This window comes from Erigeron canadensis, chromosome 5 (assembly GCF_010389155.1).
Source record: "Erigeron canadensis isolate Cc75 chromosome 5, C_canadensis_v1, whole genome shotgun sequence".
NCBI classification, from domain to species: Eukaryota; Viridiplantae; Streptophyta; class Magnoliopsida; order Asterales; family Asteraceae; genus Erigeron; species Erigeron canadensis.
This window is the reverse complement of record NC_057765.1, coordinates 2,023,619-2,043,245: the sequence shown is the minus strand read 5'-3', so window position 1 is coordinate 2,043,245 and position 19,627 is coordinate 2,023,619. Positions and strand designations below refer to the sequence as shown.

At 35.3% G+C, this 19,627-nt stretch overlaps 2 protein-coding genes across 3 annotated transcripts; both read left to right on the top strand.

Moving 5' to 3' along the window:
- Positions 1-742: 742 nt before the first annotated feature.
- LOC122602032 (phospholipase SGR2-like) lies at positions 743-14,375 on the top strand. Of its 2 annotated transcripts, none has more exons than XM_043774766.1 (22): positions 743-1,225; positions 2,487-2,587; positions 2,747-2,941; positions 3,480-3,635; positions 4,293-4,364; positions 4,445-4,597; positions 5,200-5,250; positions 5,448-5,618; positions 6,078-6,227; positions 8,213-8,278; positions 9,572-10,081; positions 10,163-10,214; positions 10,314-10,435; positions 10,533-10,605; positions 10,800-10,902; positions 11,064-11,157; positions 11,526-11,588; positions 11,711-11,759; positions 11,879-11,979; positions 12,483-12,529; positions 13,326-13,589; positions 14,063-14,375. In XM_043774766.1, the coding sequence occupies exons 1-21, from the start codon at positions 1,030-1,032 to the stop codon at positions 13,543-13,545; spliced, it is 2,745 nt and encodes a 914-aa protein (XP_043630701.1). In that variant the 5' UTR covers positions 743-1,029; the 3' UTR covers positions 13,546-13,589; positions 14,063-14,375. The 2 variants fall into 2 exon arrangements, with proteins under 2 accessions (XP_043630701.1, XP_043630700.1); XM_043774765.1 differs by having other exon boundaries at positions 744-1,225; positions 10,311-10,435.
- A 1,163-nt stretch (positions 14,376-15,538) lies between these two features.
- Positions 15,539-19,627, top strand: LOC122600289 (protein PGR). Its single transcript, XM_043772992.1, has 5 exons — positions 15,539-15,783; positions 16,247-16,360; positions 17,340-17,562; positions 18,169-18,417; positions 19,254-19,627. Exons 1-5 carry the CDS (start codon positions 15,635-15,637, stop codon positions 19,383-19,385), a joined length of 867 nt encoding a protein of 288 aa, XP_043628927.1. The 5' UTR covers positions 15,539-15,634; the 3' UTR covers positions 19,386-19,627.

Here is a 19,627-nt window from a genome sequence, read left to right as displayed (position 1 = left end):
TACACTGTAAGCCCATCTATCTATATGTATGTTAAATAAAAATTTCTTTCATCAAATAGTTAAAACTTCCTTTCATAAAATATTATTAGTTTTAATTTGATTAATTGATAATTCGCTAATTAATATCAATGACCATTTATAGCCATGGCCGTCATAAATGTACGGATAACATAAAATTATTTACATAAAGTATTGACATGGAACAATCAATGATAATTTGCCTTCGAAAGATCCGGATTTCAGTCTCAGCTATCACCATGTTTTATATGATAAAAAGCCTTTAGCAATCAAGTTCTAGAGAGTATTGTTGTACAAAAAACCTGTTTTTTTCAAACTAAGTCGGGAAAAACCGAAACCCAACTCGATCAAAACTAGTTTTGACCAAACTAGTTCGGGTTTTGAGAAAACGATGGTTTGAAATTGGTTTGTTGTTGGGTCCTAGGATCGAGTTGAGACTAGTTTGAGATCGAGTCAGGTTCGATTTGTGGACAATAAAAAAAGAATTTTTTGTCAAACTTTGACTAAAACCAATTTCAAACCATACGGGTTTGGTCAAAACCAGTTTTTGATCTTATTGACAAAAACCGGTTTGGTTTTAGTTTCGAGTTTGGGATAGTTTTTGGGTTTGGGCACGACTACCCCCGAGTGTTCGGGCTGATTAAAAAAACATAAGCATATTCACATACAGAAAAGTCTGCCTGTCCTGTTTTTAAGAATATGCCAGACTTCATCTACACATATTCTACTAACTTCTTCATTTGCCTCCCCATTTTGTCTAATAAATAAATCATTATAGACTTTCAAACTCAAATTAACTTCATATCCAGTTTAAATCTTGAAAACCCTAAACCCCCAAAAATAATTTGTTATCAAAACCCAAATTCAACTTTCTATGTTTGATCCAATCTAATTTGCATGTCTAATTTTGGTACAATTTGGAGTGAAAGTTTGTTAAAGCAGTGAACCTTTTTGATGGTTTTGAGAAACTGCACACCAAGTGTTTGATAAATTGTCTGAACCAAGTTTACAATGCCAGAAAGCAGTGGGAAGTATGATGCGGCTGCAACTTCTGCTATGTTGCGAAATACGCCTTCGAATATAAGGAGATTGATTGGTGAGATACAGCAGTTTGAAGGGAGGCAAAAGTATCTTGCACAGACTAGAAGCCCATCTGATGGGGGTGATGTTAGATGGTACTTCTCTAAAACCCCTATGATGCAAAATGGTGAGTCTTTTTTCATTATTACATGCCCTGATTATCGTGGTCGTTTGGTTCGTTTACAACCCTAGTATGTTCCCATGTAGTTAGTAAGTTTTACTAAATTTTGAAGGGAATAAGATTGAAAACCGAGTCTTATTTAGTTGAAAAGCGTTAAGTTGGGTTAGATCATAGTTGTAAGATGCAATCTTTTAGTCAAATTTTTGTTAGTAATACAAAGTTGACTGCTATTATGCAGAATTTGAATGCCTATGTGGTATATGGAAATTAATCTAAAGCAAACTTTTAGTTGCAAATTCATAACCCTGAAGTACATCGTATTAAAGGATTGTTGAAATGGTCTCCTCATATCAGTTATTGTCTGTCGTTAAGCGGAAGCTAGCTCGTATCAAGTTGCGTACTAGTTCATAGTATTCTAAGTGTTCATAGTATTCTAAGGATGGGATATGGTATGATGAGGTTCCAACTCCTAGATGGGCTACATGACGTGGGTTTACTTTACAAGGAGCACGTTTGGCGACAAGGTATTTACTGGGTGTTAGGAAAATGAGTAGCAGTAGCTTTCCAGTCCTTCATGGTTGTTATGGGTGGTGAGATTCATGTTAGGTTCATTTTTGTAATTTGATTTTCTTCTATGCTATTTACTTTATGGTTTTGGTAGTTTCTGTTTTCTTCAAACTCATAATTATGGTATTTTCCATCTGAGAATTTTGTTCCTGGACCTTGCATTCTTTGACACTTTTGTTCGTGCACAAAGTTGGGATTCAAGAATGACGAGATGAGAAACTGAATAGAGAAGTGATCAAGAAAGCTAAGAAACTTAAAATGTTTTCATTGACACATCCTATAGGTTCAATTTCCAAATCGTATTCGTTTGCTTTTATCTTGCATGCCGTATGTCGTGTATACATCTTGAGTCTGGATATGCTGGTAGGAAACATCTATATAATTTTCAATTTCTCATGGTTATCTTTCAGGGAAGAATCCTTTTCAGACCTTACATGTGATGTCATATGTAACCCATTTAGGTCACAGGCACATTTTTAACTATTTATTAATTCCTTTTGATGTCATTTTTGTGTGTAGTTATGTTGGTAAAAACATCTACATAGTTTTCAGTCTTTCATGGTTATCTTTGCAGCCAGAATCTTTCTTTGATCTTGCTTATACCATAATTCATAATCCATTCAAGTCACGGGAATTTTTTCTTCTCTGTATGTGTTTATCTGTGTATTGATTCATTATTGCTGCCATTTCTTGTATATAGAGTTAGCTGCTGCTCTCCCGCTCACAGAAGTAGTAGGGAAAGGTGATTATTTTCGATTTGGTATGAGGGATTCTCTTGCTATAGAGGCTTCATTTTTGCAGGTCATACCATCTGTTCCCTGTTTCACTCGGCAGAATGTTTCGTATTGGAGTATTTATTTTTTCCTTCGCATTTTTACTTCTGTACTCTTGAGTAACAGAGATTTTTATATGCATGCACCGGTGTCAAGGCAATTACTGATTTACGTACTACATATGCAGCGAGAAGAGGAGTTGCTCTCCAACTGGTGGAGAGAGTATGGTGAATGTAGCGTTGGTCCAAAAGGGTCAGTTTCTTCACCTCTTAAGTCAGATCCATGGTCATCACCTCCTGAATTACCTGGCACTAAGTCAAGCAAAGTACATGTAGATGAGGAAGAGAGGGTTGGTGTCCCAGTGAAAGGAGGCTTGTATGAGGTGTTGTCTCTTTTATTCTCTGTATGGAGTGTAATTATCATAATAGGTTTTGGGCTTTAGTGTTCATAATGTGATTATAAGTAGATTCTGTTTCGTTTGTTGACCTCCATAAATATAGTTAATATGTCTTATGTAATGTCCCTTTTAGGTGTCAATATGGACATGCATGATACATCTATGCGTATTGCCAAAAGTTGATCTCTTGAATCTTCTTTATTGTTAACTGAGAGATCAAATGGGGGTAGCTTGTAAGGTTTTAATTATTAAGTTTACAACCTGTCTATGGGCTTATAAGAGGACACCCCTCTTCATGTGGCTAGTGTGACCTTAGAATCCATATTTGTGAATCATGTGTCAGTCCCTCGATGCAAACCCCCTTTGTGTTCCATTCATTTCTTAGTATTTTTGGAGGATGGAGAAAAGTAAAAAACATGGTTCATCTAATGTAATATACTTATGTGTGTATTTGTTGCATTTGGAAATTATCTTAGCTCTTAAGGAGGTACCATTACTTCCTTGTTGTATGTCACTACTGCAGGTAGACTTATTAAAAAGACAGAGTTTTCCTGTTTATTGGAATGGTGACAATCGGCGGGTCCTTAGGGGCCATTGGTTTGCTCGTAAAGGGAGTCTTGATTGGCTTCCACTCCGCGAGGATATCGCTGAACAGCTGGAGTTTGCTTATCACAGTCGGGTTAGTGATCTATATCAAACATTTGTGTAGAAGTGTTAGATTGGGTGGCTTGGTAACTTGCCAAATGGTATGGATCATATTGGTCTGGACTCTGGAACACTTCTTCTCTATGTTTCTATAACTATTTTATAGATCAATACTGTTAAGTATGTTTACAAAAACTATGTTAGTGCAAGTTCAGTAGACATTTTTGAATAGACCTGTTTGAACCATTTGGCCCCATTCATTTCTGTTGCTAACTCTCTGACCTGTCAAAGATAAACATACCACAAATCAAACAATCCGTAATCAAATGGGTCAAGATTAGCAACTCTCATTAGTCATTGGTGCTTCTCTCTTTCAAGGAAGCTCATAGTTCAATGTTTATACTCGCGGTTATCATTTTTTTAACCTTCTCTTCTTCAACTTAACATTTCTTAAAGTAAAATAGCTGGACTTTTGCATTACTTTTATGTGACAGCGGTTCATTTTGACCAATGAGTCGGCTCGAATTGCTTTCTTTTATGGTCGACTAAATTTTTTTCTTTTTAGATATGGCACCTCAGAACATTTCAACCATTTGGATTATAATAAGTGTACTGCATTACTTTTATATTATGGTGGTTCATTTCAATTTTTTTTGCAAGTGTTATGGTCGGGCTAATTTCTTCTTTTCAGATATGGCACCGTAGAACATTTCAACCATCTGGATTATTTGCAGCCCGGGTTGATATGCAAGGGTCTAGCCCTGTATGTTGGTGCTTGAAGTTTACCTTTTATTATTGTCCCTTTTCATATGAGCATCGAATGAAATATTTATTTTTTTACAGGGGTTACATGCTCTATTTACGGGAGAGGATGATACTTGGGATGCTTGGCTAAATGTTCCTTCGCATGGATTTGCTGGCATAGTTAATATTGGAGGGACTGCCATCAAAGTAAGGCGTGGGTATGCTCCATCTCAGTCACCAAAGCCAACCCAGGTATAAATTGCATAGTTTTTGTTGTGTGAATGTGTAGTGGGTGGATTGAGGGGAGAGGGGGGAGGTTTCGAACACAAATATCCGTGGGATAACGGCTTTGTAGTTGATCGACTTGTGTGTTTTTTTTACTGTTGGAAACGAGTTTAAATTTCTGAAACAGACAAATTTTGGTCATTGTATGCAGTTAACATGTTAGTTCGCAACCTTTTATAGTTTTATACAGAGGTGGCAATTAGGGCATGTCGGGTGGGCTGGCCGGCTAGGTAATGGTTTCAGGTCAAAATTTATACAATTCTACCAAGGGATGGGTTGGGTTGACCAGAATAACTTTTAGTTTGTCAAATATGATTACAAAAGTTTAGTATTAATAGCTATAGATATTTTTTATAAAACGAATTATTAAGTTTTTTGCATTTGAAAATACACTTGACCCATGTGAACCATTTTTAATCTTTTGCAATAAATTATCTCTGTATCATTTCCAGTGGCCAATCTCTATGAATGATGCTGAGATATTCCTGTGTTTTACTTTACTGACATATCCTTTATTTTCACTGCTGGAAAAGATCTTTTGTATCTTAGTTTATAATTTCTGGTAACAGGATGAGTTACGTCAGCAAAAAGAAGAAGAAAGGGACGATTACTGCTCACTGGTAAGACCAGTGGCCTTTTAATCAGCTCTCTTTTTTTACATCTAAAACTGTTAAGAAAAACGATTTCTCCGTGGTCACATCTATATTCCCTTGCCTTAAAAAATTGATGTATATTTCTGTTGAGATGCTTCAATGGACCGATTTATTAACTGTAAACCTGCATGCATTAATATTCTTTGGTCATTAAACTTTAACAGGTCCCAGTTCGGCATCTAGTATTCATGGTTCATGGTATCGGTCAAAGGTTGCAGAAAGCAAATTTAGTTGATGACGTTGGCACTTTCCGGCAACTTACAGAAAGCCTTGCCGATCTGCACCTAACATCTTATCAACGTGGAACCCAAAGAGTTCTTTTCATTCCATGCCAGGTAGGGTTGACCTAAAATATATTTTGTCCAACTTCTGTTATAATATTATTATGTTTTCCATGAATAGTTAGTGGGTTAAATATGATCATAAGATTCTATTATGCCAATAATGATTATCTTTTTAAACAAAGTGATTCAAGAGGTTTTATGCTAAAAAAAGACTTTGGGTGGCTTCTGATTCATTTGACTTGTTCCATTTTAGCAATGGGTTTTTTATTATCATCTCTTTTTTACTTTTCAGTTTTACTATTAATCTTACGTATTTGACCCGTTCCAGATAAAACAGATGTCAACTCAACCCTTACATTAGAAAACGTGTCAATATTACCAGTCATAGTTTCAAAGATAATTTTTGCATACACTTTCCGTCTTATGGATATCTTCCTATACAAGATGATGGGAGTTGAAAGAATTGTTTTGTTAATATTCTTGATATGATTGATCTATGTAAAATTCCAGTGGAGGAGAGACTTAAAGCTCAGTGGTGAATCTGCTGTAGAAAAATGCACATTACCTGGTGTGCGTGGGTTGCGAGTAACATTGAGTGCAACTGTTCATGATGTGCTATACTACATGAGCCCAATCTACTGCCAGGATATCATTGACTCGGTATGTTCATGCATTATTGCCTCTTGTCCTTTTCGCTCTGTATCCTCATTCTTCATTGAATTTTTACTTATTAGTGATGCAAGCTTGAACATTTGAAGTTTAAGTAGCTTAATGATGGTTCTTGTCTAAAGGTAGTTAGAATTATAATTCAGGAAAAAGAAAACTTGGTACTTTTGATGTCACTGTTATAGAGATGAACAAGGACCTGTCAGAGTGCCCTTGTTTTGGTACACCCATTTCCTGAGCGTTGAGCAATGTGGAATCTTCTTGAGTTTTAAGAAAACATACACATTTCTTGCCTAAATGATATGATCCCACATCGGTCAAGTATGGGATTGGTTGGTGGTTTATAAGCCTAGGTGTTCCCTCCTCCTTTGAGCTAGCTTTTGGGAGTGAGTTCTACACTTAGCTTTTGGCATGATGCGAGCCTATTATGAGTTGGGTTTGTATCACTAAACCTTGTTTTATCTAGTCACAAAGGTGAAATGTTAAATTTCCTACATCACTCATATACATTGCTTGGGGATATCAATAATTACTAGAGGGGACCTTGTGCAAAGCGACGGTGTGGTGGTGGCGGCGGCAACTGGTGGTGGTCTCAGAGGCGGTTGGTGACAGGTGGTGGTGGCGACGGTTGGCGTGGTGGTGGCGACGGCTGGCGTGGCGACTGGATAAGTAGTTAAAGACCCGGATTTCGGTGTTTCGTTCAAATACTGATATTGGTGGGATCTGGGATTTCGGTGGGATTTCAATATTATGCAAGATATAAATAATTAATGCTTAATACTTAATAGAAATAATAAAAGTCAAGCTTAAATGGTTCAATATTTGATAGATTAGTGATAATACTTTGTAAAAATTAGTGTTTATTATGTTGTGTTTAAGTTTGGACCAAAAAAAATCTAAACAGAAATCCCACCGAAATTTGGACCGAAATCAATATTTGGACTGGGATCTCACTTTAGGACTGAAAACTGAAATCCCACTGGGATCCCACCGAATATGACTACATAGGCAACTGGTGGTGGCGACGATGGGGAGTAGCGTAGGTTATTGGTGTAAAAGGAGGTGTATCATTTTAGGAGTTGAGGGATAGACTTTGTAAATTAGTTCATTAAGGGTTTTGTTGGGAATTCACTTAAGGAGGTGGGTGGAGTAGTAATAAGTCAGGAGTATTTTAGTCTTTTGCGTTACTTGTCCTTAATATGGGGGGAAGATCGAGTTCGCCAGGTGGTCCAACCAAGAAAGATATGGGAATTTCTGTGTTGGGGGGGATATGTAAAGATGTTAACGTATTTGATAGTGCAGAAGTGGAACCAATTTAGTATTTATAGATGCCATTTTCGTTTCTATACATACTAAATAGGAAAAATTAAATATTAGGGAAGATAACTTACGATGAACAAAAAACGCGAATATTTATTCAAAAGCGTACTAGAATACGATAACAACATTTTATGCATGTGAGAATGAGCTAAGAACAAGAGAAGGCCGGGGTTTTGGGAGAGACTTCAACCACGTTGTCACTAAATAAACTAGCCAGTGGCATTTTTAAGACTAAAAGTAAATGGTTGATTGGCATCTTTTGATAAGTTATAAAGCACAAAAATGACACAAAACATAGAGTTAGATTTGGTCGTCTGTATCCGTTAGAGGAGGTGTAACTTCAGTTTATAATTACATTATAGTAAGGGAGAATCATTGTATGCACAGTCAGAACAATGACAGGTGTGTTTGTGTGTGTTAATGTTTCAAGTTAAATATACTACTAATGTTTGACCCACTCCATTAGTAAATAACTTACCACCCCGAGATTCAATGAAGCTTATCTTTGTACTTCACATATATAAGCTTCGAGGTTTTAAATTAATTTCTAATGATTTTTGCAGTTTCTAACCACCTCATGATTTTCAATGAATTTTCTCTTTAATATTCACATGTATTTGCTTCGAGGATTTACATTAATATTTTAATGATCTCTGCAGGTATCTAATCAATTGAACAGGTTGTATATGAAGTTTCTAAAGAGAAATCCTGGTTATGATGGAAAGGTATGTAACTGGTGGGTCATGCATTTTCCTAGAATGTGATGTGTATTTGAAACCCTTACAGCTGATGTCACATTGTAAGGGTATTCATAAGGCTGCAAGCCACGCTAAATTAAGCTAAGCTCAAACTCAATTGGACAGCTTGTCGAGCCTGCATGACAGGCTTGAGCTCTAGCTTGTGCCTTGTCGAGCCTTCATAACAGGCTTGAGCTCTCATCGAGGAAGAACGAGCTTAATGTAAGGGCTCAGAAGTGTTTATTTAAAACCATGCTTTATTAACCATACACTTTTGGAGCTTGATATCACAAGTCGAATTTGCGCTCGAATAACTCGAACACCAACTTGACTTGCGCTTGTCCAAACTTGGTTTGTTTGTAGCCTTGCCGAATTATTTGTTTGTTATGTCTTTATGCGTATGTGTGTGTTTATATGTACACACAAAAAACTTGAGAACTAAGAACCAATATATGCCCTTGTATCAATAAATGTAAGGGTCAAGATCACGTGAGAAAATAAACAATCATTTGTGAATAAATGCATGCACATGTAATCACGCATGCACACTTACTAGTTTGGAATCTATTTTTTTTTATCTATTGGCTTAGATTGGGCAAGGGATGACAACAGGGTTTAGGTAATCCCTGACCCCGATTATAAAACCTGCTACCAAACCCGGCAGGTCACCATTTACCAAAACCCATTGGGATCGCGTGGATCGACGATCCCCATTTAGTTTAAACGATAACTTAGTAAATGTGTATACACACACCAATATTCACTCGACAAGAGTGACATGCAAGTATTCGATAATGTAATATACATATGTATATACACACACCAATATTCACTCGGGCAAGAGTGACATGCAAGTTTTCTATAAATGTAATACTCACTCGGGCAAGAGTGACATGCAAGTATATGTATATACACACACCAATATCTCCACCGGATGGTTGCGAGGTTGCTTTCAAAAAGACCTCAGGCAAGAGTGTGTTAGAGATGCAAGTGACATGCAAGTATTCTATGTATATCTTTATGTGTGTGTATGTGCATATTAATTATCAATTGGGGTTGTTCTTAAGTTCTATGCGGTTCTTATATGTATGTGTGTGTATTACACAGATCAGTAGGGGTACTCTTATAAACTTGACTTCTTATATGTCTGAGCTTATTTTATACATTCATACTTGACGTTGATCTTAATAACGATCGACTTAAATGAGTCGGAATAACTTGATATAATCTATACTCTTTTGCAGCCCTAGGCTTATTCTTATGCTTATTGTTTTCTTGCAGGTTTCCTTATATGGCCATTCCTTAGGAAGTGTCCTCTCCTTTGACATACTGTGTCACCAAGAGACTTTATCTTCCCCATTCCCATTGGAATGGATGTACAAGGACCAAAACCACGAAATTTCTCCTGAGTTTGATTCGTCCTTAGACTCATTGGAAAAAGAATTAACAACAAATAAACCGAGTATGGACATGGTAGCTTCTTCTACAAAGGACATCACAAATGCTTGCTCAGAAGCTATACTCCCTGAAATGCAAGCCAAAGAGCCTGGCTCTCCATTATCGGTCTCAGATCAAAATTTATTGTTGGACTATGAGAAACAAGATAGTCCGCGGTCAGAAGTTGGAGTACAGTCTGGTGATGATTGTAATGAAAGGAAATCTCAGAAGAATTTTGCTTTAGATGAAATCACTGGAACCAATAGTGATGTATTAACAGGGAACTCAAATCAAATTGATGAGGAAATCAACAAGACCGATGAAAACATAGTTATCAAATCACTCAAGGAAGAGGTCATGAAGTTTTGCCACTCTGCGTTCTATCAAATGGTTCTTTCTTTTACCCTACTTATTCATCTGCTCTTACTCTTGCAGATTGATTCTTTGAATGCTAGGATTAAAGACTTAGAATCACATAGAGCTCGAGGTACTGGTCCATGTTTATGCCCATTTAGTTGGTTTAACAATATCATATTATATTGGTTCTCTAGGAGTTTGACAGTATGTTTGTTTTGTATTTCAGTAGAAAATAAGCAGGAACCTTCAATTGAAAGGAATGAAAGTGTCAGCAAGAGTTCTCCACCTCCTGAAAATGGCAATCTGAAGAGTTACACTCCCTATATAAAGTACACCAAGTTGATGTTTAAGGTAAAGGTTAATCTAATGCTTCTCATCAAGTCTAAATGAAAAAATATATATTAAAAGTTCTTTTGCTTTTGATTCTTATACATCATCTTCATGCCAGGTTGATACATTCTTTGCTGCTGGGTCTCCTCTTGGTGTATTTCTTGCCCTACGCAACATCCGTATTGGAATTGGTAATTCTTGTCTCATACCCTTACTGATCTACGATACTTGGAAGAATAAGCATGAACAGTTCAATTGTTGCCAGTTGCCTCATCTTCCAAGTTGTGAATTTAGAACGCAAGGGCATGATCATTTCATTGTAAGCATAGGAACACAGGAAATGATGATCATCGTGTTTAAAGTTTGTTTTTGCTGTTTTCTACAGGCAAAGGAAAAGATTATTGGAATGATGAAAATATAATTGAAGAGATGCCATGTTGTCGGCAGATGTTTAATATTTTTCATCCTTACGATCCAGTGGCATACAGGTATGTCCTAATCTGTGCCTTATATACTGATATACATTTGCTTGTTGACATCATTACTTTGCTTTCACACTTGTAATCTTTTCACATGGTTCCTTTCATGTTAAATCAAATTCCTTTCTGTTTTGACACCTGACGTAATTTAAATTTGGTATTTTGCTCAGAGTAGAGCCACTTGTTTGTAAGGAATACATCGATAAACGTCCGGTCATTATTCCTTATCACAGAGGTGGAAAGAGGCTGCATATTGGATACCAGGTACCTGCTATACAGTTGTTCCACCCCTGCTAGAGGTGGTGATTCCATCTATACCTTTTAATAGGTCGATTTCGATAATATTTTTCTCAAATGGATTGAAAGGGTAAATGGAAGAGAAACAGGTCGAATGGTTTGAATATCCAGTGCTTTAATTATTCAGCCTACTTAATCAATTTTGTCAAAGATTGATTATTAATGTAGTTGCACTGTTTTGTTTAATCATAAGTAGAAGATTTATTTCACATAATTAGGTTATAATAAGTGGAGAAGAAGTGTTAACAGGCCAACTTGAACCAACTTGCCTGACCCAATCTTTAATTTATGCATTTAGGCCTTTCTTACAATAGTGCTTATATACGATGGTACAGGAATTTGTAGAAAGAGTTGCAGCACGCTCTCAGGTGGTGGTTGAGCAAATGAGCTTGGCAAAGGTTGTTGCTACTAATTGTCCTACCAATATCATTCTATGTATTCTAAGATATAGTGTTGTACAACCAAAAAATTTACCTTATTGTTATATGGTAGGAAGTAAACCGTGTTTTACTAATTACAGGTTAAAGTACTAACAGTATGTCAATCGAGAGATAGTGATGATCATGAAGGTAATTGAAGTATACCAAGTCCCATCGTTAACTGATATGAACTTAGCGTATTTGTTTGGTGATGTCTCTTACCAAGCTTTTAGTTCGTTATATTTATCCCCATTATTCTGGCTTAGCAGAAGCTTCAGAAGAGCCTGAAGAAATTGAGAGATCGTATGGTGCGATAATGTTGGAGAGGTTAACAGGCAGTAAAGATGGTCGAATCGATCATGTGCTGCAAGTATGTATTCTTATTCTTCTACCAATATGTAGACTTCTGCTTATACTTTTTACTGGATAATCGAGCCCATTTTCATACAAATCATTCTATCTAACAAATTTCTTTACTTATATTGTAATAAGGTAGTTTATTAATTACTTCATAAAACAAGGGACTGCAAGGGGGCTCCAACCTGTTGTGAACTGAACTGAAAGTTACCTATTTTTGACCTCACCCATTACCCAACTCGCCCAATTACTTAATACTACTTTTTAAACGTAATGAATCTTATAACCCACATGCTCCCATCTATTTATGGCTGTTTGATATCCAATCAATATGCATAAAATGGCTAACTTCAGTCAGTCTTTATTCTTTTGTATATATCTACTTAACATATCTCTATTCATTATGTTGATATGCCCATTCGCATATGTGACAGGCTTCCCTCCTCTTTCATGTTTTTGCTCCCATGGATATTTCTTTTCTCTAAATTCTCATCTCTTTAATTTTTGCTAATGCAGAATAAGACATTTGCGCATCAATACGTATCAGCCGTTGGAGCACATACGTAAGTAAATATAATCCATGTCATATTTTGGTGATTTTGTCAGTTTTAAACTGTTAAAAATCATTTTAGATTAACAATTTTTTTTGTTGGTTAGTTTGATTATTTGAGTAGACTGTGTTTCGTGAACTCAAGTACATAAATGTTTTAATGCTAGCCTGTACATATATGCATAGAGTATTAAACACCTAGAAGGCTAGAATTATGCATCTTGATGCGACATTTTTACGCTCGCTTCATTGAATAGTGTTCAAATCCATGTTAAGATGTCAAAATTTTAGGAGGTGTGGGATCCTTGGGTTAGGCTGACCTGACAAATATCTTATAAATAGTCGGTGTTCCAAATTTGTTAAAAAATTTTCTATTATTATAAGCTTATGACAATTTTTTAAATTTTTATGGTTGTTTTTATGTACTATATATACTTCTTGGGTAATTTTCTGTTAGTTTGACATATATTTTTCTAGCTTTTGTTTTGTTATTTTATTTTACATGTTTTACCTGTTATAGAGAGATAAAGCAAAACCTAAGTCATCATTCATAAGTAAAATTGGATATTGGCAGTTTGTCACCTCCACAAAGTTACATCAAGATTGTTCTTTGGTGACTTAAATAAAATTAGATACTCCATTGTTAAAGTTTCCGATCACTAGTTAAGCATCACTGTACATGGAAGGAAGGAGTATGCCCGTTGATAAGAATGATTTAAACTTTACAGAAAATGCACTTCGTATTATCTGAGTGATATCTGAAATCTAAGAATATATTGGCTTTCCCTCATCTCTTTCTTTCATTGCAGAAAATACTGGAGAGACCCTGATACTGCACTATTCATATTGAAGCACTTGTATAAGGATATACCAAAGGACCCCAAAACTCCAAATGAAGAGAACACTACAAATCAAGAAAATGATGATTGGGAAGAGTTGTTTGATGACGAAGAGCTTCCTTTAACTTTTGCTAGTGAGGAATTCTTGGCAGGGTTTTCAATTCGAGCCAAAAAGCTCATGAACCAGTGAATTATGCCGACTTTCATCCTGATCTGTATATAATGTAAATGCAGGTAATTATTTAAATACCATTCTTTCACATTCGTAACGTTTTGGGGAAATTCTATTTTACACACATGTCAATTTCAACCCGATTATGTGAAACGGGTTGATTTGAGCATTAATTTATTATTAATGGCTCGAACGAGTAAGTTAAAAATTTTAATTAAGATGTGGATGGATCAAATGGGTTGAGCAATTTAAAAGTAGCACATTACATAATCAAGCTCTCCACCTTTTCCAAAAAGTCAATGAACAAATTTTGATCCTTCAGTTTTTATAATATAATAATCATATTAAGTATAATTTTTCTCGTGCATTAAAAATAAAGATATTTGGTGGTTCATCCTAACCCAACCATTTTGACCCAACCCATTTTGGACCCGTCTGTCCTCACCATCATTGCAGGCTTGCAGCTATAATATTTATTGGTAGCTACTCATTCTGCTTTTTTGCTGATTTATTCTGTTCTCTTATTTGCATATAGGAGCAGGAACTGTAAAATTTTGCCGACGGTAAGAATACAATACGAGTTCTAGCCTATGTAGAATCCAGCAGGAAGCCGCAAATAAAGATATACATACACACAAAGAACGTTAGTTTGCTTCCCCCTAACCAGTAGAACCATTTTAGAAAAGGAAGTAGGAAACCTTGTACTTTGTGTTCCAAAACTTGTCCATAGATGAATGATAGACCTAGAACACAGCCTGTGGATACTTTAATCTGAAAAACACTCGAGGTATATTGATGTGCAAACAAACTGATTTCCTCTTGTAAATGATTGATCGTTTTTTCTTGTATTGGTTTGCTGTCTGATTGAAACCAACCAGGGAGTTGTATAAAGTTAAATTAACCTAATCAAATATTGCCATATCTAACATTTGGAGTCAATGACGGATCTATAAATTCTATATTGTACTAGACCCGGTTTATTTGCTTGTGCGAATGTTAAATTGAGTTCCTATAATGTCAGATCTCTTCAATGGACATTACCAAAAGTGCATATATGTAAGCTTAAGTGAACATGTGGCACTTCAAATGGTCTTATCTGGTATTTGTAATACACCAATTGTTGAGCTCCTCGTCGCAAATTTTGGACACGAGTTTCATGCAGATGTCAACCCCAAGTACTTCTATATAGTTGCTGAGATCTTGATTGGTAATAAAGGGTGCTACTTTTCGTTAAGAGTGTTGTCATTTGTGATACTCAACTTCCGACTTCATGGTCTTTGGCTAGTTGTGAACTTGATTATATGGTTCAACTGAGTCTTCTAGATGTGATTCAAGCTTGGCCTAGAGGAGGAACTTTGAGTCAAATGAAAATCTTTAGTATGGGACAGAAAATGTAGGGGAAGGATTGCGTACAACAACAATTGGTGCTTCATTTCTTTCTGGTTTACATCATTGTCCACCAATTAATTAGGTTCCCGCCAACATCTTGTTCAGTATTCTATCAAGTCGGTTTTTGTTCTTATAAAGTTATATAATATATGCTACAATCCTTAACAATATTAGGCAACATATGAGAAGTTTATGTATGTTCAATTTCAAAGTGGATTTATTTAAAAGAGTGTGTTGGAATATATTTTGAAAGAAAACATAAACAAAAACATAATATCTGAAGACCTTGGTTAGGTAATTCTAGACCCGGAGCTACCTAACCTGACAAATCCGTTTACCAAAACTCATCGGCTTTGTGGTCTCGAGGGAGATATTTTTAGTTTAACCAATATTTTACGTATATATCTTACTCAAACACACTTCATATATATTTATTGTATATATATTTATTGTATATGATATGATATGATACATATGTATATTTAATTTATATTTAGATTAATTTAATTTTCAGTTTGCTACTTTTTTGACATTGTATTAAACAAACAAAGATGCAGCGACATTTTGTTGACTTGGACCGACCAACTAAACATCTAAAAAACCACCACAAAAACAACTTGCATCAACAAAACAAACATCACAGTATCACACCAGTGACACCATTATTTTTTTCTTCTATTAATCCGTTTATAAAATAATAATAATAATAATAATAAAAATGGAGAATGAGATGTTGCAGCAAGTGATAATCGCAGTTACAATTTCATCACTCATCGCTTTTAATTCTTATAGAAAACACTCTCTTGATCTTTCCGGTGCTTTCGCCGGTCTTTTCGTCATGTCTCTTCATCTTTCCGTCAATTACAGGTTCTTTTCCATTTTGATTACATATATCTCCCTATATATATATGGTACACTCCGGTGAGAACACTTTTAAAATACACTTAAAAACAACACTTTTAAAATACACTTAAAAACATCATTTTGATGCCTTAAAAGTCCATAAAACTAGCATAGTGCATGACTAAGTATTATTGTTTAAGTGTTTAACAACATATTGATCATTCAAAATCGAAAAAATCTACGTTTTTTGTTTTGTGCATCCATCTTGGATGCATATTATCGAAAGTGATTTTTTTTTATTTTGACGGATCCATGGGTTGTTAAACACTTAAATAATGATAATTAGTTATGCACTATGTCAGTTTTATGGACTTTTAATGCATCAAAATATAGTTTTTAAGTGTTCTAATTTGTTCTCATTTTAAGTTGGTTCTCATTTGATTGTCACCCTATACGTGTATATGTATGTAACTATATGTATATGTAGGTTCGGAGCGATGTTATTAGCTTTCTTCTTTACATCATCAAAGCTGACTAAAATGGGTGAAGATAGAAAGAGAAGTATTGATGCTGACTTTAAAGCCGGCGGTCAACGAAATTGGTAACTTTCTCTCTCTTTTTTTTAATTTTAACTTTTTTTAATATTACTTTTGAGGATTAGTGTCACAAGAATGTGATGAACTTTATTTGAAAATGTTATTGTATACAAAGTGCACTTTTAAACTGTTAATTTAGCTTAATGATCATGCAAAACATTAAAATTATATGAATTGGTGACTTGGCACTGGATTTTTGATGACGTGTCGCTGCTGCCACGTCATCATTTTACCGGATAATAGTAATTTATAAACATCGAATGGTAATGTTTTGGATGCTCTTTAGAATGAAATAAACATCTTGAAAATTTGTTGCATATGATAACATTTTTAAATGAGTTACTTTCTGTGTCATTTTTCTTTAGAATATACTCATTGTAGAGTAAATTACACATTGGTTTATGCGGCTTTCTTGTTTTGCACGACTCGTCCTTCTTAAGAATTAGTTATATACTTATATTGGACGTCGATGTGGTTTGCATATATGTTTGGAGAGTGCTTCACTATATTTAGTGATGCTTGCTCACCAATGACCATGGCTTGACCTGTATATAAAGAGGAAAAGGATTCTAGAGTTTTTAATACAATTTCTACCACCACGTATGAGTTTTTTCCATGACCTTGTTAAGTGTTGAGTCTGATTGTAAATGTTTTAGAGAAAGTTAACAATAAAATTTACAATATCGTGTGGCTGGGCATAGTTGCCAGGGTCTAAGGGGGGTTAATTGACTAAGGGGGTCATTAGGTTTAAGGTAACTCCTAGGAATTGCGTTAGTGGCAAATTTGAATAATTTTATATGATTTTCTCTGAAGGGCCAAGTTGTATCAATTATGTGTAACTATTTGCTTTCTTAATGTTTATCTGGTGTAAATTGCTTATACGTTACACCTTTTATCTGAATTATGAACTACGATAATTTTATCTGATATCCATTAACTGAGTCACATGTTTTTTTTATCATTATGCCCCTTGTATCTATACAGGATACAGGTATTATCGAACAGCGGAATTGCTAGTGTCTTAGTTATAGCATTTTGGAAGTTGAAAGCATCACAAGATTTTTGTTTGAACTCAAAAGAATCATATATCATTACAGCTCTTGTTGGTGGTGTGATTGGTCATTACTCGTGCTCTAATGGAGACACTTGGTCCTCTGAGCTTGGGGTACTCAGTGATGAACAGCCACGGTTGATTACTACCTTTAAGGTGAGTCCTTTTGTGCTTTAATGATGCCATATTCCAGTTTTCTTTAATGTAATCCTTATCTCCATATGTTTTATATATTTGCATTTAGCATCTTACATTTGATTGGTGTTTAGGTGTACTGTTGGTTACTGTATTGCCATTGCTAGACTCAACAGTACTAATAAATGTGTCTCCGGCTCTCCACTAACTGTATATATGAAATAAGTTCACCTACAAGATTTTGTTTGAGTTTTTGTAGATGAATATGTTCTCTTTCTCTTCAGACTAGAACCGTTTTTCATTTCTGCTATTATTCGACGATGCTTTTGTATAGCAATATAGCTTTTCAATTTGTCGTTGTGTGTTTTTGTAATCATAACCATTGTATTTGTTGTTTACAAGGTTTTCTCAAAGTAGGACAAAGTTGCAAAACATATTGCAGGTCAACCCAACCCAGCCTGTTTAAAAAATGGCCCCTCAACCTGTTACACAACCTGCTTGACCCATCAATCCTGCCTTAGACCAAAACGTAGCCTTGTACAAAATACATCCAGACCAGATGTTTGGACATTAAAGCCAATATTTGTACATAATTATGAATTGATCTTTTCAATTCTTTCTTAACAGCCTGTTCGTAGGGGTACAAATGGTGGTGTAACTATAGCTGGTCTTCAAGCAGCTGCTGCAGCCGGAACCGTGATTGGACTCGCATTTGTTTTACCTGGACTATTTACAAAGAGTTGCACCAACGATGCCTTCTTGAAGCAGCTGCTTGTCATACCTGTTTCTGCGGCAGCAGGACTTGCAGGAAGTCTAATTGACTCCATTTTAGGAGCTACAGTGCAATATAGTGGATTTTGTAGTGTGCGTAACAAGGTACGCCATCTACCCAAAAGTTACTTCATTAAGCACAAATTGCAACATTTGACCAGATGTATGTATAGGACAATCTTTGAATATTTTCTGTCAATTGTCAAAAAAAAGTTATAAAATTGCCCATCTTCCATGACCTAAAAGAATGTTTGATCAGACCGTTATAAGCTTCTTTTTCTGTATGGCCTTGGCACTTCATTTCCATGTTACTAAAACTTCATTAGGTAAACTTGAGTCCCGGGCTAAGAAAAAGAGATTTTCTAAAGTTCTTTTACAATAAATTGAGAGATGAAGTGATCCTAGATGTGGCAATTCTGGCCCATATACTTACTAATGGGTCGAACACAAACTCAATTTATTGCGTGAACCTCCTAAACACTTTGTTAAAAAAAGTATATTATCTATTGTTTATTTTTTATAATCATATTTAACAAATTATTTTTTATTTATTACTCTATTACTTAGATGGGCAAAAAGTGTCCAGAAACCCGTTTTGACCTTTTACCAACCTGTCTATATTGCCACCTTAATTGATCCTATGAAAGATTTTATTGTATGATTGTATCCCAATATTGTTTACCACAAAATGTAAGAGGGTATTTAAGAGGACATTGAAGTGTAAAAAGTGTGATGGAATGAGTAAAAACATGAGTCTTATATCTACCAGAGAAAGAATGCAACAATACAACATAACATGGACACTTAGTAACAGTAAAACACAACAATGCTTGATTAACTCAGACTATTAGAGGTTAAAATCTTGGTATCTATATCACATCCTTGCAAATGGATACCAGATATTAAAATGTTTATTTGCCTGATGAATTGTTTCTTCTCAGGTTGTATCGAAACCAGGACCAACTGTGAAGAGGATCTCTGGTCTCAGCATCCTTGACAACAATGGTGTGAACGTTGTGTCGATATTGTTAACTTCAATGTTGACCTCCTTAAGCTGCTTATACATATTTTGAAGTTGGTGGAAAATTTGTGAGTTGCGTGTACAATTTACCATTTTACGGTTCTCAGTTATCATGTTGTATCCTTCATTCTCGTATCCACAGAAAACTAGGAAAGTTCAATTTTATGTAGTTGAACTTGTATTAAATTTAATAAATTGTAGTGATCTTTTAGATAGGAAAGCACAATTTTGAGTATACGAGATTCTTGTGATACAGGTCTTTAATTTAATAGTTATGTGGTCGAATTCCTACAA

Excerpts from the sequence above, each read along its gene's own strand:
- LOC122602032 (XM_043774765.1), top strand. The coding sequence starts at position 1,030 with ATGCCAGAAAGCAGTGGGAAGTATGATGCGGCTGCAACTTCTGCTATG. Across the intron at positions 10,082-10,162 it reads TCAAATCACTCAAGGAAGAG|ATTGATTCTTTGAATGCTAG; the intron begins GTCATGAAGTTT and ends TTACTCTTGCAG. Across the intron at positions 10,903-11,063 it reads TACGATCCAGTGGCATACAG|AGTAGAGCCACTTGTTTGTA; the intron begins GTATGTCCTAAT and ends TATTTTGCTCAG.
- LOC122600289 (XM_043772992.1), top strand. The coding sequence starts at position 15,635 with ATGGAGAATGAGATGTTGCAGCAAGTGATAATCGCAGTTACAATTTCA. Across the intron at positions 17,563-18,168 it reads GGTTGATTACTACCTTTAAG|CCTGTTCGTAGGGGTACAAA; the intron begins GTGAGTCCTTTT and ends CTTTCTTAACAG. Across the intron at positions 18,418-19,253 it reads TTTGTAGTGTGCGTAACAAG|GTTGTATCGAAACCAGGACC; the intron begins GTACGCCATCTA and ends GTTTCTTCTCAG.